This window comes from Callospermophilus lateralis, chromosome 18, assembly GCF_048772815.1.
Source record: "Callospermophilus lateralis isolate mCalLat2 chromosome 18, mCalLat2.hap1, whole genome shotgun sequence".
NCBI lineage: Eukaryota > Metazoa > Chordata > Mammalia > Rodentia > Sciuridae > Callospermophilus > Callospermophilus lateralis.
The window spans coordinates 16507427-16532184 of record NC_135322.1 but is presented as its reverse complement, the minus strand read 5'-3'; the positions used below and the strand labels follow the sequence as shown (position 1 = coordinate 16532184).

The following is a 24758-nucleotide window of genomic DNA, read 5'->3' as shown; positions in this document are numbered from 1 at the left end:
ATTCCACTCTAAATATACTAAAAACTACTCAATTGTACACTTTAAGTGAAAAGAGTTTTATGATAGAGAATTATATTTCAATAAAGCTGTTTCTAAAACACAGCAGAAAACCAGACCCAAAGTGCATATAAAATGATTTTTATAGGGGAAGGATGAGGGTACTTCCTGTCTGAAATGGGAGGGAAATGACAGAATAGCAAGAGAATGGGAAGTGGAGTAATCTGGAGCCTGTGTCGGAATATCTTTAGTTTCTCCCCAGATCTCATGCCTTTTGTTGGTAGAAAGCTTTTCTACCAAAATCTCAGAAGTGTGGCCTTTTCTCAAGCAGACTTCAGTATAGTTCCTTATCACTCACCTGAATACCATTCTTTTGCCTTCTTCCTCTTAACCATCCAGGGCTCCTTCCCCTGCTCCAATAAGGAGATCACACTTGGCTTAGTTTCAGAAAGTCCTGCTCAAGGAAAAAAAGGGAAAAGGTTATGTTGAGGTGTCAAAATCAAAATCAGTTCATGATTATCAAGAAGAGCCTATAGATTAAGAATCAGAAGGAGAAATGAAGGTCAGAGGAATGGGGAAGATAAATGTGCCCAAGGGAGAAGCCCGATACAAAATTCACAAGGAACAAACCATTTTTGTTGAGCAAGAATCATAAATTTAGCCAGGTATTTCAAAAACATTCACTTAAAAACTCATAATAAATGACATAAAAATTCCAGAAGACTAATTCTGAATTTTTATTGGTAAACTTACCTAGTGAGGTCAAATTGTTGTAATTCTCCAACATTACATCTTTGTATAGATTCTTCTGTTCAGAGTGCAAACATTCCCACTCCTTCTGAGAGAAGTAAATGGCTAAATCTTTGAACTGAAAATACAAACAAATATACTCTTTGTGAAATTAGTGGTCAAAATCTTAAGGCAATATAAGAGAAAGCAATTCAGTAGGGCACTCCATTGGACCAGGCTGTACTGGATGCTTCCACATAGATGGGTCAGTGTAGAAACGGGAGATCAGAGACAAATGCCCTCAAAGGTCTTGGGCATGCCTGCTGTTGCAAATGTAACCACTGGAATTTTTGTTATGCACCCAGGTCTGGGAGTAGACAAAGTCTAGGTAAGTGTTGTTTCCCAATTACATGAATCTGCAGAAGAAACTAAACAGCAGTCTCTGTGATTGGCATACCTCTCATTTTTCTTCTCCATTCTCCCATTCAAGGAAAAAAAGAAAATCTGAATTACACCAAAATATTTTATAAAAATCTCTCTGAAAATGGATGGAACTTAATAATTTCTTTAAAACTCAGGCTACATACCTGTAATCCTAGTGACTCAGGAGGCTGAGGCAGAAGTTCAAAGCCAGCCTCAGCAACTAAGCAAGACCCTAAGCAACTCAGTGAGACCCTGTCTCAAAGGGCTAGATGTAGTTAGTTCAGAGCTTAAGCCTCCCTGAGTTCAATTTCCAGCACTCCTCTCCAGGTCTCCCCACTCCAAAAAACAAAACAAAACAAAACAAAACAAAACAAAAAACTTCAAGCACAAAAACAACAACAACATAAAACTAACCCAGGCTCAACAAAACCAAATAAAACCAACAAAACCTTAAGCCCCCAAAACCTAGAATAGTAAATCCAAATCACTTCTCTTTTTCGTTTTCTTCCTGTGGTGCTGAGGACTGAACTCAGAGGCTCTCTGAACACTGAGCTATATCCCTAGCCCCCACTTTTTTTTTAACTTAAGACAGGGTCTCACTAAGTTGCAGAAGTAGGCCTTGAACTTGTGGTTCTCCTGCCTCAGCCCCCTGAGTGGTTTGAATTACAGGTGTGCCTGGCCGTAATCACTTTTCCATGTCACTGCAAATTCTTAAACAGACATCATTTTTACTGGCTGCATAACAGCCTACCTTACATACTCAATGTTTTTTATTGTTGGGCACTAGTTAGAGAAGTTCCCTAGGATCCTTTTGGAGTTAGGAGTTTAGTTATTATTTCTCAACAATTTATACAACCAACTAACCTGTCTATAAATATAATTTTCCTTGTTCCTAAGAGAAGTTCCCTAGGATCCTTTTGGAGTTAGGAGTTTAGTTATTATTTCTCAACAATTTATACAACCAACTAACCTGTCTATAAATATAATTTTCTTTGTTCCTAAGATACCAAAATGGATGGAGAGAGATTTGAGACTCAAAACAATGTGAACAAAGGTGAAAACACACTACACAAGTTCAAAACGGACCCACGTATTAGTATCCAACTGGCAGAAATCTCCTTATAAATGTCTCGTAACTCCACAACTGCACTTCTATCATATTCAGTCCTTAAAATCCAAGGGAGCAGACCAGTGTGATGGCACATGCCTATAATCCAAGCAGCTCAGGAGGCTGAGGCAGGTTCAGCAATTTAGTGAGGTGGTGAGCAACCTAATGAGACCCTGTCTCACAATAAAAAATAAAAGGGCTGGCTGGGTCAGTGGCTAAGTGCCTCTGGGTTAAGTCCTTGGTATCAAAGAATAAATAAAAAATAATAAAAAATAAATAAATAAAATCCAGGGAGCTAGAGATATTGGCAGATACCGAGACAGGCTGTCTGTGAGAGGGACAGGGAGAGAACACATCCTTCTGATCATTATACTCCAATGCTAGGCTTAATGTTCCAGTAAATACAGAATGTATTTTTGAATAAAAATAGAATGAACATAAAAGAGTAAGAGTTTATTCTGAAAGAAATAGGAACTCAATGAGCAAAATAAAGGAAGTGACAAGACCAAACTATTTTACTGGTGAAGAGTAAAAGGGGCAGGGAGCATAATTAGGAGATCTCCTACAAAGTCTGATCTGAAACAAGACAGCACAGTGAGGCAATAAGGTGTGAACTCATAAGAAGGAAAGAGAAAACAAAAAACAAAAAAACAATGAGACCTGGTATCTCATTGGACATTGGAAAAACCAGGAGGCAGGAGTTGGGGGAACCCCAGGCTGGCAGAGTTAAGGGTACATTTAGGTGTATTTCTTTATCATCATATTCCCTAAACCTCATAGATCACATTATACTAAGGAAATTATGAAGAAAACCCATGGTCACACAGATAGTAGATAGCAGAAATATGATCACAGTATACAACCTCCCTTTAGTGTATCAACTAAGGGCAATTACTGCTTTGAGGAAAGGAAGAAATAGGTGGAGAAATGGACAATCAAGGGTTGAAGAGGAGGGGGACAGAAGCTCCCTCCCCACCCAAAGTGTGTGGAGAATGGAGAGGGAGCCCTCTTCTGATTCCTTAGGAAGGTTCTGGCATAGATGAAAATAGAAAGACAAACTCAACAAATTCTCACAGAATTCTTAAAAGTCAAAATGAACGGAAGAAACAGATTAATCGAGATTAGAAATAATATTCTGTGAGTGAAAAAAATTCTTGAAGACTGACAAGATTAATGAAGAGCCGCATACATAGGCATATCCAGGAAAAATAACTCTGATTTCACATCCTACAAGAACCATGCTCTTCTCTAAAAGTAATTACTCTAAAGCCATAGGGGAGCAAAATCTAAATAAACACTTCAAATTAGGAATTTTTACAGCCAACATTCTCTGGTTATAGATTACATGGTTTATCTTAAAGATTACTCTGAACAAAAGAAAAAAGTACTTTTAGGAAAATATCAGTGACTTTCTATTTTTGTGGTAATTGAAAGGCCTACCAGCATGACAGAGGGAAAACAATATAAGTAACAGGTTGATTCATCAAGTATATTTTGAAACCTCTGAATGTAAAATAAAACAGTTTGTGAAAAAAATATTTCTAGACAGCTTATAAATGACAAATAAATATGCAAAACATGTAAACTGTGTTTAAAATAAACCCTAAAAAGAAAGGTAACAGAAGATTTTTGCAAAAATTTCAAGATCTTTGAAAAGTGGGCAAAGAAAATCAGAAGGCAATTTAGAAATCTTGGTTCTACTATTTATTAACTATGTAACTTTGGGACAAGTGACTTAATAGATCTATTTTCTCATTTGCCAATTTAGTATAATAACCTATTTCACCAAATCTGAGATGTCACTGACAACACAGCCACCATTGCTTTATACACTAGGAAAAAAAGAGAAAGCAAGCAGGCCAGCTATCAGTAAAACTATGACTTGCCAATTTGTTTCAGGGGATTATTATGTGGATTAAACAAAATCACATATGGAAAAAACTTCAAACTACAGCAGCTAAAAGTAAGTGCTCAATAAGTCAGTTGCTTTACTAGTGGGGTATGATCTTACTCTGAAAAGAATCACATTCTCATGTATGCAGATAAAAAATAATTTAAAAATATTTACACTGACTCTAGATGGTGTTTCCATAGGTGGCTCTGATATAACAGATCTTGAAATTTTTGCAAAAATCTTATGTTACCTAAATTGTTAGAAAGAATGCAATTAAGTTATTTCTATCTTGATAAGCGAGCATACAGCTATTCCAGGTATTAGAAATTTATAAGCCAAAAGGGCTATTTTGGTGACCCTAGAGGGGACAACAAAAAAACTAGTGAGACTAATGTGAATAAACTTATTGTATTCTTCAACTTCCCTGCAAAATAACTGAGGCAGTTCGTTGTCGACAGGGTTCTGGGAATGAACAAAATCCAGGGAAATGGAAATTCTGGTTCACATAAGACAATGTGTGCAAAGGAAACATGCTGGGGGCTAGCTTAGGAAAACTGCTCCATAAATATGGCTTCTTCTCTCTTTTTCTTTCTCTGTCTCATTACTATAAATCTGGACAGATTCCTGAAACAGGACAGGTCCCCCAAACCAAGAAGTCCTTCTCAAGAAGAAAGTGTTAAATACAACTTTACCTCCACCATGGCTCCAGATGCGTAATTCTCTCCTCTTCTGAGTTCTTAGAGAAAGAAAAAGGGAAAAGGGTTAAGAAACCAAGAGACAAGCCTTTGTTCCTAGAACCCAGAGAAGACCTGGTCACAATACCCCTGACTCTACAGGCACTGAGAGGGAGACTAACAAAGACTAAAAGTTTTATTTATCAGTTTCATTTATGATTTTTTTTTGGGGGGGGTACCAGGGATTGAACTCAGGGGCACTCATAAACACTGAGTCATACCCCCAGCCCTATTTTGTATTTTATTTAAATGAGAAAGGGTCTCACTGAGTTGCTTAGATTCTTGCTTTTTACTGAGACTGGCTTTGCTCTTGTAATCCTCCTGTCTCAGCCTCCCCAGCTACTGGGATTTTAGGTGTGTGCTACTGCGCCTGGCTCATTTATGATTATAAATACAAATATTCCAAATAAAAGGCGGATTTCAATAATGTAGTACAAAATTTATACAATGAATTATGTAAAAAATTTTCTAGTTGAAGAGCATTAAGAAATCCAATGGCTTAATGGTTAAGCGCCCCTGGGTTCAATCTCTAGCACCAAAAAAGGGAGGGGGAGAATCTAATGACAAAATGCCTTGCATGAACAAATTAAAGAAACAAAAAGTTCATGTATCAAATGATGCAAATAAGATGAGTGGCAGATGAAATAATGGTCTTGTCTCCAAATGGCAAGTTTTAATCCCAAGAACCTATATTTATGTTATCTTACATGGTGAAAGAGACTTTGCAGATCTTTTCAGATGGGAAGATTATCTGGAATTACCTGAGTAGGCCCAAGAAAGGTCCTTGTAAGAGGAAGGCAGAAGGGACAGAGTCAGAGAGAAATGACAAGAGAAATGAAGGTTAGAATGATGCGCTTTTAAGATGTAGGAAGGGACTAGAATAAAGAATACAGGCAGCTTCTAGAAGGGGAAAAAAAGCAAGGAAATAGATTCTCCCGTAGATCCTAGAAAAGAATGCAGCTCTGCCCATACTTTGATTATAGTCCTAGCACTTATTTTTTTTCAGATTTCTAATCCTGTCTCTGGATAAGGAAACCCCTCAGAGCAGGAAGAGGATAGCATGACCTGCCATTCATTAGAAAGCCATGTTCTTTACAAGTTAGTCCTTCCCCCTTACTTATTGAGCTCCTCTCTTTGCCACTAGGATATAAAAACTTTTTTTTTTAAATTTATTTTTTTAGATGTTATGGACATTTATTTTAATCATTTATTTATATGCTGTGCTGAGAATCAAACCAGGGCCTCACACATGCTAGGCAAGTGCTCTTACCACTGACCCACAACCCCAGCCCCAACTTATATATTTCTAGACCTGAAACTTTCCTACAGAAACAGTTTAAGAAATTGGTTCACTAGGGCTGGGGTTGTGGCTCAGTGGTAGAGTGCTCGCCTAGTATGTGCGAGGCCCTGGGTTCGATCCTCAGCACCACATAAAAATAAATAAATAAAGATATTGTGTCCAACTAAAAAAAAAAAAAAGGAAATTGGTTCACTAGTTATCTTGTTCTTAGTGGGGTTTTTGGCTGCATCCCCAAGTAGCTCAGTGCCTTCCACATTTACTTATCCTATGTAATAAAGTGGGGTCCTCTTATAGGCAATTTACTTCAACTATTTATTTCAAAAACTTTAAATATCCATAAGCACTGAAAGAATAACACAAAGAACCCTTATGCGTGCCTGTTACCTAGATTCACCATTAATGATTTGCCACTTCTGATTCTCTGACTCTACCATTTCGGTTTAAGTATCATGTTACTTCACTACCAAACATGTCTAAACATATCTCTAAGAAAAAGTTATTTTCTTAACAAACACTAACTACTACAATATCTCATACACATCACTAAACAAAGTAACAAACATACTGCAAACCACAAAATAGTGTACATACATCATTACATGCATTAATATATGCCCTGTGTACCTCTTAACTACAACTCCATGATCCTACCAAAGGAAATTAACAATAACTCCACAATTCAAGCACATTCAAATTCCCCCCAAATATCTTAAATAAAATTTTCCTTTTTTAAAAATTTTTTTAATATTTATTTTTTTTAGTTATCGGCGGACACAACATCTTTGTTTTGTATGCGGTTCTGAGGATTGAACCCGAGCCGCACACATGCCAGGCAAGCACGCTACCGCTTGAGCCACATCCCCAGCCCCTTAAATAAAATTTTCTGCATTAAATGCAATGCATGAACTTTGATTGGGCACTGCATTTAATGTTAAGTCTCTCTAAACTTACAACATAAAAATAAAGATATTGTGTCCAATTTATTTATTTATTTATTGTTTGAGAAAAATGGAATCATGTCATTTCATGTCTAATGATACTAAATCTGATCATTTGGTTAAAGTGGTAATGGTTAGATAATACAACACCATTGCAAACAGATATTCATTTTGAAATTATTGAGATTTTCCATCATGCCCAGTGTTCTGTTCATTATTTGGAAAGAAAGGTGTGCATTTTTATTATGAAAATTATGATCTACCAAGGAAGCAAGAGCATTGAGGAGACATAAGTCACTGATGCTTTTGGCTGATAGCAATCTGCCCTACCTTATGAGTTGAGAATCAGGAGAGCTTAAGGGTGAAGATGAATGATGGTGGGCTTCCCTCAAGAGTAGATAAGGAGGCTTTTCTACCTACAGTCAGTTCTTGTAATTCTATCAGTTTGCGCTCAATTAGAAAACAAAAACAAAAATCACAGAAAAATTTAAGCAGATTTTAATACAAGGAAATATTAATGATAGGAAAGTAACCATAAGGACATAAAAAGTACTTTAGGGTTCTTTTAAAAAATTTTTAGTTGTAGATGGACACAATACCTTTATTTTTTATGTGGTGCTGAGGATCGAACCCAGGGCCTCCCGCATGTGAGGGGAGCACACTACCAGTGAGCTACAACCCCAGCCCTATAAAGGGTTCTTTATGGTTGAGGGAGAATACCCAAAGAAGGACAAACCTACCCCCAAGGGTAGGTTTCAGACCTCGCTGGAGAAGATGTGATTGTGGCCTACTGGATAGTGGAGAAGTCTGCTCTGACGCCAGGTACTCAAAGTGAGTCTGAGTGGTATAAGGCCTGCTGTCGATGCCTGGCATCAACATCAGAAGGGTTGGTGTGCCACAGTGGCATGAGATCTGAAATGCACAGTATCTTATAAAGTAGGCTTCAGCAAGGTGGTTACCTGCAGCATCCAAAGCCAGGAAGAGAACCCCCCCTTCCTCCTTCAGTGACCCTCTCATTCTCTTTCTTGACAAAAGTTAACTCACTGTAAAGGATAAGTGCTTAGGTCTAAACCATTTTCACAGAGCAGGCATTAAAGGCTGAACTTTGAGGAAATAAATTAATAACTGGCACAGTCCACCCCCCTTTGGCTACTCAGTTCCTACACATCCTTTTTCACATACACTGAAGTTTCCTTACAACAAAACAACTCCACATTTCTACTTAGTAAAGTATAGCTATCAAGGTGAGAAAATGCACAGTCCCAATAACTGGCAACATTACTAGCTGATTAACTGCTGGGGATTGAACTCAGGGGCAGTTGGATACAATACCTTTATTTATTTATTTTTATGTGGTGCTGAGACTCAAACCCAGTGCCTTGCATGTGCTAGGTGAGCGCTTTTATCACTGAGCCACAAACCCAGCACCCCCAGCCCTATTTTATTTAGAGACTGGGTCTCACTGAGTTGCTCAGCATCTCACTTTTGCTGAGGCTGGTTTGAACTCACAATCCTCCTATCTCAACCTCCTGAGCCACTGGGATTACAGGTGTGGGTCACAGCTCCCAGCTAAATTACTTCTTAAAGTTACAACCTCACTACATAATCTTTTTATTTTTAATATTTTTTAGTTGTCAATGGACCTTTATTTTATTTATTTATATGTGAATCCAGTGCCTCACACATGCTAGGCAAGCACTCTACCACTAAGCCACAACCCTACCCCTGAATATTCTTTTATCTAGAGAATAAATTAAAGCTTATTGTCTTATTTTAGATTCCAAAAAATGTATATATAAAATAAAAATGAAAGACAAAAATTGTCTAGTATAAAAATAAACACACTCATATCACGAGAAAATATGCAAAAACTATAGTTGTTATGTCTGTAATTAGCTATGAGGTTACAGCTCATGTCTATGGCTTCCTCCTTAAACAACCTACTCTATACTTCCACTGCCTTTAATAATAACCTCAGATCCTCTGGATTATTTACCTATTAAGGTGACCATTCCTGGTTTGATTCTTCAATAATTCTGCCATTTTTCTTTTTATTGCTGTAATTTTTCCATTAGCCTTCACTAGTAGGCATAAAAGTACTGAGAGGGATGTCAGACAATCACCAGGGTTCCAGATATAGACCTCTTTACCTTCACTGAACAGCAACAATCCTATTACTCATTGGGAAGTAGGATCAATCACTCTAGCCATTAGGTTTATCTCCATCCCCTCACCCCAAATTCTGTGATATGCTCTAGCAAATTCATTGAAACTCAGGAGGGGCTGCGTAAATTCCAATTTATAGCTGGTTGATCAGAACCATAGGGAAAACCACCTGGAGTTTGCTTGGCAGCTAAACTGGGGAGTAGCGTCAGAATTGAATTTTACTGGAGAACACTCAGTAGCTTCTGCTGCTACATAAATAGTTGGGGCCACCGCCGCCATTTCGGGCGCTGCTGTGAGGGTGAGACCCGAGCCGGTTCGCTGGGCGGCGGGCACCGGGGCTGGAGTGTCGCGCGTGGCGGCGGCGGCCCAGCGTGTTGGCGCGGAGGTGGCCATGGCGGGCAATTTCGACTCTGAGGAGCAGAATAGCTGGTACTGGCAGGAGGCAGTGACGCTGCTGCAGGGCCAGTGGCACGGGGTGTTCCTGGTGCGGGACTCGAGCACCAGCCCCGGGGACTATGTGCTCAGTGTCTCCGAGAACTCGCGTGTCTCACACTACATCATCAATAGCAGCGGCCCGCGCCCACCGGTGCCACCATCGCCCGCACAGCCTCCGCCCGGAGTGAGCCCCTCCAGACTCCGAATAGGAGATCAAGAGTTTGATTCATTGCCTGCTTTACTGGAATCCTACAAAATTCACTATTTGGACACTACAACATTGATAGAACCAGTTTCCAGATCCAGGCAGGGTAGTGGAGTGATTCTCAGGCAGGAGGAGGCAGAGTATGTGCAAGCCCTCTTTGACTTTAATGGGAATGATGAAGATCTTCCCTTTAAGAAAGGAGACATCTTGAGAATCTGGGATAAACCTGAAGAGCAGTGGTGGAATGCTGAGGACAGCGAAGGCAAGAGGGGGATGATTCCAGTCCCTTACGTGGAGAAGTATAGACCTGCCTCCGCCGCCTCAGTATCGGCTCTGATTGGAGATAACCAGGAGGGTTCCCACCCACAGCCACTGGATGGGCCGGACCCTGGGCCCTATGCCCAACCCAGTGTCAACACTCCGCTCCCTAACCTCCAGAATGGGCCCATTTATGCCAGGGTTATCCAGAAGCGAGTCCCTAATGCCTACGACAAGACAGCCTTGGCTTTGGAGGTACATAATGTGTTAAATGTAGAAAGAAGAGATCTGCTATAGGGTCTCCCTTTCAGACCTCTTAGAGCTTTGTAGGAATGCTGAATACAAGCACCAGCATTGTGATGTTGTAGATGTTGAACCATTAAGTACTGACTTTGGCATTTAATGTTGGGTTTTCTCTTTTATATTGAAAACCTATTTTGCAATGAGTAAACTTAAAACTGTATAACTGAATGTTTTGACTGATCTACTAAACATATTTTGATTAACAATACTACCTGAATTCACAGGAATTAACCTAAAATATTTTCTCTTATCTATATTCTAATCTTTTTTGCTTTCTTTTTGTCATTGTCTAAAAGAAGGTGGGTTTACACAGATTTGAGTGTAATAAGTGGTCTTTAGCATAGCATTTAAGTGTAATTTTCCCACAAAAACAAAATGTTTTTACTTTAGAGGATATGAAGTTCCTTACTATTGATTATGTTCACCAAGAATCAGGAGTGGGGCTGGGGATGTAACTCAGTAGTAATAAGAGTGCTTTCCCAACATGCATTAGACCCTGGGTTCAACCCTAACACTATTGAAAGAAAGCTTCAGGAGGGAACAATAAAGTGTAGTATAGGTGGGAAGTGAGCTATACCTAAAAGTGATAATTCCAAGAAGTGGCAAATTTGTCTTTTTTTGTTTAATGCATTTTGTTGTCAAGAAGCCAGTTCTTAAGGGATTAATTTTTAGCCATTTACTGGTGAATAGTTATTGTTGGTAACTTATCTCCTTCTGATCAATCATGACATTGTATTTATTCCTTCTTTCTTTAGCACTGCTTTGCCTCTTACCTCCTCCTTTTCTCCTCCCCCCTTTCTTCCTTCATCCTCTCTGAGTTATACAGAGCTATAGTTGAGCATAAAAACTGCTACAGGGAGAAAAAAAATGATACAGAAGAGGCATCCTATTCCTGTGTTTCAGAGACTACTGATATAATGATTTGAATGTAAATGGGTAGCTAACTTTCATAAGCACAGGCTGAAGTTATGCAGAGAAAAAGTAAAAGTACATTCTTATAAACTTAAGGATCCTTTTTCTTTTTCTTTTTTTTTTCTTTTGTGATGCTGGGGATTGAACTTAGGCCTCTCACATGCCAGGAAAGAACTTTACCACTGACTACATCCCCAGCCCTCCTCTTTCTTTTCTTTGGGTCATGTTCATGCAGTGAGGAGTTGGAGCGCTCTCTGTTTAAGGGGGAGTATTAGTCCACAGAATGAGCTAGAATTTATTTGAACTAGTACTAGTCTCTGATATTACTGGATTTGAAATTTTTCTTTTAGTTTTTGATCTAGTAGAAAGAGGGTTAATTTTCTAGGTTTGATTGAAAATGTGTGTGTTTGTTTTTTAGTATTTTTTAGTTGTAAGTGGACACAATTTCTTTTATTTTATTTATTTTTATATGGTGCTGAGGACTGAACCCAAGGCCTCACACATAGAAGGCAAGTTCTCTACCACTGAGCTACAACCCCAGTCCCTGAAAATGTGTTTTTAAAGTTTGTATGTTTTAAGAGGATGTTTGTGACTTTTGTGTTTCTGCTTTAATGAGAAAATGAAATGTATGTTGCTAAGTCACACTGTTTTTTGTTTTTTCATTTTTGTCTTTTTTTTTTTGAGATGGGGGTCTCATTGTGTTGCTCAAGTTAGCCTCAAACTCACGATCCTCCCACCTCAACCTCCTGAGTAGCTGGGATTAAAGGCATGCACTACTTCTTTTTCCCAACTTAGACTTTGGAGAATAAGAAAAAAACTAGAATCCAGCCTCATGTTTTCATTTATGTTCAGATGATGATGACTTTCTAACTTGTTGCTGTGCATATGACAGATGTGACTCTTGACATTTATTTGCAGACCTTATTAGCATAGGGCTGGAGTGTCAGCTAACATCCAGAAGAGGATAGTTATCATATTAATTTTGCTTCCACTTGCATTTCCTTCCTCAAAGAGAATTATTTTTAATGATGTATACCTTGGTTGAACATGGTGGCAGTGGCATATGATCATGATTCCTGCCTGTAGTCCCAGCTATTCAAGAGGTTGAAGCAGGAGGATCACTTGAGTTCCTGAATTCAAGAGCATCTTGGGCAACATAATAAGACCTCCTTCTCGAAAACAAAACAAAAAAACCATAACAAAACAAAATAAAAAACCTCAAACAAAAATAAATAAATAAATAAATAAATAAATAAATAAATAGTTGGTATGTGGAGACAAATCCTTTTCTACCTCTAATACTGGAGGCCTCATTTACCCTGTGGGTTATGCCTTATCGTCTGCTGCTAGCTCAATTACTTCTGTCTTATTTTCTGCCTTTAGCATTTGTTTCTTTAAGGAACTCCTAGGCAATGCAGAAATCAAGCCTCTACTTTGGATACCAGGAGATCTTTAGAAAGTTATTGTATGCCAGACAATAAGAAAATAACATTTCACAAAGGTTCAGAAACTAATATTACAAATTTGTGTGTGATTTGAGCCACTCCAGTGCATGAAAGGGTACCACCAATATAGTAAGGAATAACTTTGAAACAGAGCACCAGTCTCAATATAGCCCTCTGCCAAGGTCATTTCACAGGAACTATATTAGAAGTATTTTGTAAAATGGCTCCTTGTGTTGCTCTCAGATGTTAAATTTAGTAAACAGCAGCTGGTTACATGGGAACACTAAAATATCTTTAGGACACTGTCATTAATTATGTCCCAAAAATAGCTGCTGAGGCTTTTGCCCAATGTTGGGTACAGTTGACATTATCAGTTCAAATTCCCATGGTGGCCAATATTTCCATAGCTTGCAAAGCTAATTACCCAGTTAATCCTATCCTAGGTATCTAAGAGAAATGAAAACACTTTTTTAAAAAAATTTAATTTTTAGCTGTTTATAGATCTGTATGTTTTTTAATTTATATGTGGTACTTGCCAGTGCCTCACACATGCCAGGCAAGTGGGCTACCGCTGAGCCATAGCCCATGCCCCTGAAAACACATCTTTATAAAGACTTGAACACAAATGTACATGGTAGTTTTATTCTAGTAGCTCCCAAAATGGAAACTACCCAGATATTCATCAACAGATGACTGGATAAACAAATCGTGGTACTGCTGCTTACTAATAAAAATAATCTGAGACATATGATAAGATGGATTAAAAATTAGAATATTTGAGCAAATGAAGCCAGAGATCAAACGCGCTGTATGATTCAGTTTATACAAAGTTCTAGGACAGGCAAAACTAATATATGGAGATGAAAGTCAGAAGTACTGACTTTTGAATGGGATGGTAGTCATTACGAGGGAAAGAACCAAGGGAATTTTCTGGGGAAATAGAAATATTCTAATTATTGATCTGGGAAGTAGATATATATATAATTTAGTTAGCAAGATGCACACAAGATTTTTAGCCAGGTGCAGTGGGGCATGCCTGTAATCCCAGTAACTCGGGAGACTGAAGCAGGAATATCAAAGTAATATCAAAGTATCACAGTTCAAAGCCGGCCTTCATGAGACTCTGTCTCAAAAAAAAAAAAAAAAAAAAAAAAAAAAAGGACTGGGGAAGTGGCTCAAGTGGTTAAATGCCCCAGGGTTTGATTCCTGGTGCAAAAAAAAAAAAAAAAAAAAAAAAAGAAAGAAAAAAAATATTTTTATACATCATGTAAATGCTTCAAATTTTTAAAAAGGAAAATGGCAAAAGTAAACAAGAATTTAGTCATGAAGGAAGCAAGTGTGCTGAGGTTGTAGCTCAGTGGTAGAGCACTTACATGCCATGTGTGAGGCACTGGATTCGATCCTCAGTACCAAACAAAAATAAATAAATAAACTGAAGGTATTGTGCCCATCTACAATTACAAATATTAAAAAAAAAAAAAAAAAAAAAAGGAAGCAAGTGGGTGATAATGTATAAGACAGGTTGCTATTGCTAGAGAAAAGGAGAGAAATGATGACAGGCAAACAGCCTGATATCGGGGCTGGAGATGTGGCTCAAGTGGTAGCGCGCTCGCCTGGCATGTGTGCGGCCTAGGTTCAATCCTCAGCACCACATACAAACAAAGATGTTGTGTCTGCCAAATATTAAAAAAAAATAAAGTGAATTGTTTAAAAAAAAAAAAAAACAGCCTGATATCCAAACTAATCGAGGGTCTACAAATATATTTCAGACTAAAAATATAGTGTTTAGAAGTTCTGATCTCTATAGTTTGGCAGATAAAGAGCTTGGAACTTGTTACTCTCTCCTAACAATTAAAAAATTGAAAAATAAACACTTTGATACATCAGGACACGGAAGGCCACAGGGCAATCTGCTGCCCCAAGTTCAAGAGGCAGATAGGCAGATAGATACGAGAATCACAACAGAGCAAAACCACAGAAATCCAATATAGGGTAGAAAAACCTGAACCATAATACATGAATTACTAGAGGTTTGGACAACTTTTGAGTGGTACAAACTCCAAAGGAACCAGTCTCAGGAGACCTTCATACTTTTGTGATATATGTCCAGGAGACCAACCAGGTTCTTACAGTATAAAGATCAGAGAAAAATCCCAGAGTGCATCCAGCAGAAGGAAAGGAAAAGCTCCCTACTGAAATACAGAGAAGTCCTTTCTTAACAAGGCTTGCCCTGAGATAACTATTACACCAGAGTCTAACCTACTGGGATTTTATTGAAGCCACACCAATTGGGGCAAGGGAAATAACCAATTCTGATTCACCGTAGTCTTCCTGTCCCACCTAATGGGGGATGGGGGGTGGTGTAAAAATGAAGAAACATTGGTGAAGTTCACAGTCTGGGGACACTATTACAGAAACATCAAGACCAAATCACAGAGTCAGAGGTAACTAACCCCACCAACTTAAACTACCACATCAATATAGATCTACTTATCTAGTTCCTTTTACAAGTACAAAATGTTCAGTTTAAAAAAAACAGGAGGCAGCACTGGGGTTGTAGCTCAGGGGTAGAGCACTTGCCTAGCATGTGTGAGGCACTGGATTTGAACCTTATCACCAGATAAAAATAAATAACACAAAGGTATTGTGTCCAACTACAATTAGCAAAACAAAACAAAACCAAAAAATCCATGGCATAGTAAAAAAGCAAAATACTCAGTTTGCAGAGGTAGAGCAAGGGAAAGAACCAAAATCAGATATGGCAAGAATGTTGTGATTATCAGAGTAGGATTTTAAAATAATTATGAATGAAATACTAAAGGTTCTAGTGAAAAAAAATATAAAACATGCAAGAAAAGATGGACAATGTAAGCTGAAAGATGGAAGTTCTAAGTATAAAAAGAAAATGCTCATATAATAAATAGTACAACAAATGAATAATGCCTTTTCTTTTTTAAAGAGAGAGAGAGAGAGAATTTTTAACATTTATTTTTTAGTTTTCAGCAGACACAACATCTTTGTTTGTATGTGGTGCTGAGGATCGAACCCGGGCCGCACGCATGCCAGGCAAGCGCGCTACCGCTTGAGCCACATCCCCAGCCCATGAAGAATGCCTTTGATGGGCACATTTAAATTCAACTTGGCTGAGGAAAAAATCCTCTCAGCTCAAGGATATTTTAGTAGGAATTTCTACAAAACTTAAAACCAAACCAGAAGAAAGACTGAAAAATAAGGAAAGGCATATTCAAGAACTAAATGACAATTACAAAAGATTTAACATACCAACAGAAATTGAATCAATAATTAATAATGTTGAAACAAAAAGTACTAGGCTAAGATGGCTTCACTGCTGAATTCTAGCAAATCAGGCAGAACTTATACTAATTCTTTTTTTTTTTTATTAGTTGCTCAAGACAATACAATGATATTGACATATCACACATTTGATTCTAATGGGGTATGAATTCTTATTTTTCCATGCCCAGAAGAGGGGAATACTTCCTAACTCATTTTATGAGACCAGCATTACCCTAATAACCAATTACCAAAATAAGGACAAACACATTACAAGAAACAAAAAACAGCTAAAAAGACTTCTCTCTCTCTCTCTCTCTCTCTCTCATGAATATAGATGCAAAAATCCTTAACAAAAATTGGTAAATCAAAATTTAACAACACAGAAAACAAATTATGCACAACAACCAGGTAGGATATGTAAGGCTGGTTGGACATTTGAAAAATCCATTTGAAAAACTCCAATATACAAACATGATTTAAAGAAAACAAAAAACAAAACTCAGAAACTAGGAATCTAAAGGGATTTCCTCAAGTTGATAAAGAACATATTTGAAACCAAACCAAAAAACTAGGCAGCTAACATAATGTTGAGAAATATAAATATTCCTGCTAAGATAAGGAATATGGCAAGGATATCCTCTCTTCACACTCCTTTTAAACATCATACTGGAAATGCTATCTAATGTAATAAGAAAAGTATACAGATTGATAAAGAAAACTCTTTGTTAGCAGATGGAATGGTTGGCTATGTAGAAAATGTGCAAGACTCAATTAAAAAAAAACTGCTAGAACTAATAAGCAATTATAGGAAGGTCAATATATAAAAGCCAATCAATCACTTTACAACAATGAGCAAGTGGAACTTAAAATTTAAATTATAATAACCATGTACACATAGCACCACCCCAAAATGGAATACTAAAGCATAAACCTAACATGTACAAACATGAGAAAAAATAAATTGATCATTTTTTAAAGTTGTAATTAACACAATGCCTTTATTTTATTTATTTATTTTTATATGGTGCTGAGGATGGAACCCAGTGCCTCACATGTAAAAGGTGAGTGCTCCGCTGAGCCACAACCCCAGCCCAGTAAAACTGATTTAAGAAATCAAAGAGAAACTCAATAAATGGAGATAGAGTCCATGTTCAAGATGCTTCCTTGCTTTGTGTCCTTCATTCCTACAATGTGTCTGGATGGGTAATAACTTCCCACTTCCAGGATCTTGGTCTCTGATTTCCACATTTCAACCTGGCTTAGCATATCCATTCTCCACTCAACTTCTGTCAAAAGAGCTTTTCAACAGGCCCAGTACAGAGCAACAAAACTGGGGATTCCCTCTTACTAAAGATCTTGGATGCACTGTCTCTGGCTCTTTAATCTACAAGTTTAAGAACCATCAAGTTTTCTTCAAAACAAAAATAAGTAAAATTTTTTGATGCTCATTATATGAAATTCTAAGAAAAAGGCGAGTGCAATGTGATTTTAATGGGAACAAACCCATCCTTTTTCACAAAACCCTACACTCCCTAGTAATCCTTGGGACAGAGTGAATTTAAGAGAATTTCAGCTACATGTGATGGTACACACCTGTAATCTCAGTGACTCAGTAGGCTGAGGCAGGAGGATCGAAAGTTCAAAGCCAGCCTCAGAAACTTAGTGAGGCCCTGAGCAATTTAGTGAGACCTTGACTCAAAAACAAAAGCAAAAACCTTTGAAAAGCTTAGGACAAATGCATACTTCCATCAGAAATTCACTGAAGGGTCTAGGGCTATGGCTCAGTGGTAAAGTGGTTACCTAGTATGTGTGAGGCACTCACTGGATTCGATCCTCAGCACCACATAAAGATAAGAATGGCAGCCATTTTGAAGTCAAACAATAAGTGCTGGCGAGGATGCAGGGGCGGGGAAAATGGTACACTCATACATTGCTGGTGAGAATGCAAATTGGTGCAGCCAATTTGGAAAGGAGTATGGAGATTCCTTGGAAAACTGGGAATGGAACCACCATTTGACCCAGCTATTCCTCTTCTCGGACTATTCACAAAGGACCTAAAAACGGCATACTACAGGGACACAGCCACTTCAATGTTTATAGCAGCACAATTTACAATAGCTTGACTGTGGAAACAACCTAGATGTCCTTCAATGGATGAATGGATAAAAAAAATGTGGCATTTATAGACAATGGAATATTACTCAGCACTAAAAAAATAACAAGATCATGGCATTTGCAGGGAAATGGATGGCATTAGAGCAGTAAGTGAAGTTAGCCAATCCCCCCAAAAAACAAATGCCAATGTCTTCTCTGATATAAGGGAGGTGACTCAAAATGGGGTAGGGAGGAAGAGCATGAGAAGAAAATTACCTCTAGATAGGGAAGAGAGGTGGGAGGGAAAGGGAGGGAGAAGGGGAATTGCATGGAAGAGGGAAGGAGACCCCCCTTTGTTATACAGAATTCAAGTATGACGATGTGAGGGGAAAAATAAAAGAAGTGGGTCACATTAGATTGGGTAGAGAGCAGTGATGGGAGGGGAGGGTTGAGGAAGGGAGGAATGGAAGGACAGCAGAATAAAATAGGCATTATTATTGCTGTGGGTATATATGTGACTGCATGACCAATGTAATTCTGCAACCTGTACACTCAGAAAAATGAGAAATTATATCCCATCTGACTCAAAAGTATGATTATGTCAAGATTATTGATTAACTATCATGTATAACTAATTAAAACAAAACAAAATAAAAAAGATAAATAATTAAACGTATTGTGTTCATCTACAAAAAAAAAAAAGTTAAAAAAATTTACTGGAAAAACTATGATAGTTATTTTCAGATATATCTTTTTTTAAAAAAAATGAGGATCGAACCCAGTGCTTCAAATATGCCAGGCAAGTACCACTGAGCCACAACCCCAGCTTATATTTTAAACATGAGTTTTAGAAGTGGATGCTTGTTTTTCATTTTTTTCTGAGTTGATTAATTTTAAAGACATTCAACCAAGTTTTAGGACATTATTTGGACTTGAGAACTATAAGGAGTGTGGTCCTACTGGGAAGAAATGGAAATACAAGATCCACGTCTCTCTGCTTTGTCTCTGGTTTTGCTGGCAGGTGTATCTAGCTTATATTAAATTACAACTTTTAAATTATACACATGCTCATAACTGGTCCATTGGGGTCCACATTTAGTCATATAGCTGATTGATGTGTGGGAGCGTGATATCATTACACATTTTTTTTTACCACTCTCTTCTGGGCCCCTCCTGAGAGGAGAATTATATTTCTTGCCTATTGACATTAGTCTCAACAATGTTACTTGAACAATCCAGTGAAATGTAAAAGTGAAATGTTCAGAGCAGAAGTTCTCAGAGCTTCAAGAACTGCAATACAACTTCTCTCTCTTTGCCCGCTGCAATGAGACTGTCATGTTGCTTCTTCATACTAGGTCCTGAAATAAAGATGTGTATGGCAAATAGTTTTCCTTATTTATTATTATTTTTTCTATAGGGTGTCATTTGATGAATGGGCATTTTGAATAGACAAATGGGCTATTAATTCTTAAATCAACTCCTTTCGTGTTTTATTAACAAATATTTCCCTATTTTAAAGTCAAAAGGCATACAACTAATATATGTTTGAAGTTTTACTTTCAGCATTAAAATCCTTTGTCTGAATGGAGTTGATTTTTGTGTTTTGTAGGAGGCATGAATTTATTTTCATCTTTTTGCCAAATAAAGTTTTTTTTTTCTTGCTCCAACCATTCAATTGTCCCTCCTTTCCCCACTGACCTGATGTCCTATTTCCATGTGTAGTGGGTTGAATGGTTGTCCCCCAAAAGATACATTCATATCCTAATCTCTGGAACCTACAAATGCGATCTTATTTGGAAACAAGGACTTTGTAGCTGCAATAAGGCTCTCAAGATGAGATCATTCTGAATTATCTGAGTGACCCCTAACTTCAATCACATTGTCTTAATCAAGAGACACTCAGAAGGGAGACACATAAAGAGAAGGCCATGTGGCCAGGGAGGCTGAGATTAGAACAATGTGGCCACATGCCAAGGAAAAAGTGGAGCCAAGTGAAAATGGAAGAGATAAAGAATCTCATCTATGGCCTCTGGAGGCAGCACAGTCTTGATGACACCTTGATTTCAGACTTCTGGCCTCTCTTCCTGTGAGAGAATAAATTTCTGCTATTTTAAAGCCAACAAGGTTTTAGTAATTTGTTATAGCAGCCCCAAGAAACTAACACATCCTCATATACCAGAATTCCACATAAGTGAGGAATAGTATTGGGTTCCTTTTTCCATTCCACAGGTCAACTTGCCTATCCTTGTGACAATATCATACAGTCTCAATGATTTCTATATATAGTATTATCAGGGGAACTTTACTTGGCTTTGAAGTAGCTTGTGGTGAATGGTAACCCAAGGGAAGTAAAAAGAAATCTAAAATCACTCAAAAGGCCCAGAAGGCTTCATTAGTCAATTCATCCAAACACATGGAACAGCAATTTTATATGAACTCTCAAGAAATAGAAAAAAAATTAACAATTCCCAACTCAATAAGATCAGAATGGCCTGGACACCAAAACCTGATAAGAACATTGAAAAAAATTTTAAAAAGAGAGAAAGAGGGGTGGGGTTGTGGCTCAAGTGATAGAGCACTTACGTAGCATCTGTGAAGCACAAGGTTTGATCCTCAGCACCACAAAAAAATAAAATAAAGGTATTTTTTTCAAGAACAACTAAATTAAATATATATATATATATATATATATATATAGAGAGAGAGAGAGAGAGAGAGAGAGAGAGAGAGAGAGAGGGAAAAAGAAAATTAGAGGCAGTTATCTCTCATGAATAACAATATAAAAATCTAAGCAAAAAAATCAACAGAACCCCCACTAATATATAAAAAGATAAGTATTATAATATTTTATTCCAGAAATGAAAGAAGAACTTAATATTCAAAAATCAATGAAATTTACCACATTCACAAGTAAAGGAGAAAATCTATCACACTTCAACAGACTAAAAACTCATCTGATAAAACTCAAAACCTATTCCTGATATACACTCTAAACCAGAAGTAGAAGAAAATGTCCTTAAATTGATAAAGGATATATATATTTAATAGTAAAATACTGAACACTTTCCCACTAAGTCAAGAAAAGCTTCAAGTCACTGATATGCCTAATAATTGCTTGATCAGTCTACTAGCTAAAAGAATGACAGACACCAATGACTTCAACACTGCTCACCTATAAAACTTGGTAGAGTTCACCACTTTCTCCTCATTAAAACATTTTCTTCACTTTGCTTCCAGAACATAACCCTCCCTGGGTTTCTGCCCTAATTTCCTGGCTTCACTTTCTCTTTTGCTGGTTCCTCTTCATTTCTTCAACCTACAAATGTAGAGCTCCTCCCCAGATCAGTCCTTAGAAGTCTGGAACAGAATTCCAGTCTCATGGTTTGAGTATAATCAATATTCAAAAAAAAAAATCATGGCATTTGCAGGTAAATAAATGGTGTTGGAGAAAATAATGCATAAGTGAAGTTAGCCAATCCCAAAAAAACAAATGCTGAATGTTTTTTCTGATATAAGGTGACTGACCCATAATGGGGAAGGGGGGGGGAACATGGGAGGAACAGACTAGGGCATAGGAGTGGGAGGGAAAGGGAGGGGTTGGGGGTTAGCAATGATGGTGGAATGTGATAGGCATCATTATCCAAAGTACATGTATGAAGATATGAATTGATGTGAACCTACTTTATATACAGAGATATGAAAAATTGGGCTCTATATGTGTAATAAGAATTGTAAAGCATTCCACATTACAAAAATAAAATTTTAAAAATCAAAAAGAAAATCATTTAAAAAAGAAAATCAATTAGGGGCTGGGGATGTGGCTCAAGCGGTAGAGCGCTTGCCTGGTATGCGTGCGGCCCAGGTTCCATCCCGGCACCACATACAAACAAAGATGTTGTGTCCGCCGATAACTAAAAAATAAATATTAAAATTCTCTCTGTCTCTCTCTCTCCCTCTCTGTCTTTAAAAAAAAAAAAAAAAGAAAAAATCTTTAAAATAAAAAAAAGAAAATCAGTTAAATATATATATAAAGACACCCCCCCCAAAAAAAAAATTTCTAACAACTGGGCCGGGGTTGTGGCTCAGTGGTAGAGTGTTTGCCTGGCATGTGTGAGGCACTGGGTTCAATCCCCAGTACCACATAAAAATAAAGACAAATAAAATAAAGGTATTGTGTCCATCTACAACTAAAGAAAATATATTTAAAAAAAAAAAAAAAGGGCTGGGGGTGTGGCTCAATGGTCAAGTGCCCCTGAGTTCAATCCCTGGTACTGCCCCCACCCCAAATTCCAACAGCTGATACAAGAATAACTCTAGTTACATCTCTCCTCCAGGTTCCAGATCTCAGCACCACAAAATCCAGTTGTCTACTGGATTTAGCTATGCAGACCATCAAACATGTTCTTCACATAGGTCTTCCACTTTGACAAACAGAAATTTTCAAGTTAATCAGGCCAAAAATCTTGATATAATCCTTGATTTTTCTTTTTCTAATGTACCATTTCAAGTCTATCACACAATCTTTATAGCTCTCTGTTTAAAAATCCTAGGGACTACCTGTCAATAAACCAACCATCACCACTCACTCACAGGGTCTTTGAACTTTCTCTTTTGTACAGCTCAATGTTCTATATCTAAATTTTGAAATGTCTCTTTCCCTCACTACCTTCAGATCTTTTCTCAAATGTCATCTAGTTCTATTTCCAGTAAAGGCAGATTGGGTATATGTCACAGTAATTCACACAAATACAATGAACTCTGGAAAAGATACATATTATTATTATTTTTGCAGTATTAAAGATGAAACCCAGTAAATACTAAGCATGTGCTTAGTACTGGATCCTTAGAAGTGGGGTAGCTAAACTTGAGTGGAAAGTCATAATTGACAAGTTTGAGGTTGTGAAAAATAGTTGAAAAATGAGGAGTTAACTTCTAGAAAGGACACACGAAACAGTTTCAGAGCACTATAAGAAGGAGGAGATAAAATGACTAAAGTGATGGGAGATTTTACAACCCTCCCATCACTGACTGATCAAGCAGACAAAAGTTTTTAGGCATGCAGATAATTTTAACAACAAAATTAACCTATTAAAGAAGATCTAGACATACTGTCTTTCCTATGCATTTGGTTTTATATACAAGAAATAATTTCTGATCCAAAGTCATGAAACTTTTATTTAAGCTATTTTTGTTTTCTTCTAAGAGTTTCAGTTTTACTCTATTTACTCAGAGGAGAGAGTAAAAATCTATATGTTAATTTTGCTAAAATCTTTGCTGATGCTTGAACCTCATGTTTAGGGAAAAGCCAAAGAGTTCAGGGAAATCAAAAGCTAAAAGACTAAGGGGGGGGCATTTCAGTTACTGCCAACACCAGGGGAGACAGACTGGATTTTAAATGTAGACAAGCTAACTAGCTCCTTAGGACAAAAATCAATACTCTTCCAAGAAGTAAGACAAAATCCAGGGATAATACAACATATTAATCACAACTTCCACTACGCAATCAAAATTACAGGAAGAATATGCAAGAGTCACAAGGAAACAATAGAAATTGACTCTAAGACAAAACAGATACTAGAATTACAAGGCTTTTCTGTGTGAAAATATAACAAAATTTACCACTTTAACCGTTTTTACATACATGACTCAGTAGCATCAAGTACATTCACAAAACCAACATTTACAGAATTTTTTCCTCATATCTTTTCCACTCTTTAAACAATATCTTTCCACATCCCCCTAGCCCTAACCCTGGCTAACATCTATTCTACTTCAACAGGTTTCCTATTCTAGGTATTTCAAATAAGTGGAATCATATGAACTTTGCCCTTTTATGCCTGGCTTACTTCACTTAGTATAACGTTTTCAAAATTCATCTATGTTTTTTATACCAAAATTTCAATCATTTTGCTGAATAATATTCCATTGCTTGTATGAACTGAATTGTTTTCATTCATTCATCTGCTAACAGACACTTGGGTTATTTTTACCTGATGACTGTCGTGACTAATATACGCTGGAGTTTTAAATGTCCATTTGAGTCCCTGCTCTCAGTTCTTTTGGGTGTACTTCTAGAAGTAGAATTGCAGGACCATAAGATCATTCTGTTTAACTTTTTTGAGAAACCACCAAACTCTTTCCTATAACAGTTGCATCATCTTAAATTCTCATCTGCATTGCACAAGGGTACTATTTTCATTTCCTCACCAAAACTTACTGTTGTTTATCATAAGCATCCTAATAAGTGTCAGGGTATCTCATTATGGTTTTATTATCATTCCATAATGACTAATGATGCTGAGAACTTTTTTCAAGGACAAATGTCTATAAAAAGCATTTGCTCATTTTTAAATTTGTTTTTTGTTGTCGAGTTGTAAGAGTTCTTCAGCTATTATGGTTATTAAACCCTTATTAGATAGATGACTTGCAAATATGCTTTCCTACTCTTTAGGCTACTTTTTTTCACTATATTGTTTTTGATGCATGCAAGTTTTTAATTTAGATGAAATCCAACATGTCC

The 24758-nt window shown here is 37.3% G+C and overlaps 1 protein-coding gene and 1 pseudogene across 8 annotated transcripts in view; one reads left to right on the top strand and one right to left on the bottom strand.

The window, feature by feature from the left end:
* Window positions 1-24758, bottom strand: part of Znf568 (zinc finger protein 568) — a 72526-nt gene that overhangs the window by 5646 nt on the left and 42122 nt on the right. For all 8 annotated transcript variants that reach the window (XM_076837660.2, XM_076837665.2, XM_076837666.2 and 5 more), the window contains 3 exons: window positions 4844-4887; window positions 751-865; window positions 356-451 (listed from right to left, as the gene is read on the bottom strand). In XM_076837660.2, the coding sequence (XP_076693775.1) occupies window positions 356-451; window positions 751-865; window positions 4844-4887 (255 nt within the window). The remainder of the gene's footprint in view (window positions 1-355; window positions 452-750; window positions 866-4843; window positions 4888-24758) is intronic.
* On the top strand, window positions 9681-10484 carry LOC143383318 (adapter molecule crk pseudogene; annotated as a pseudogene).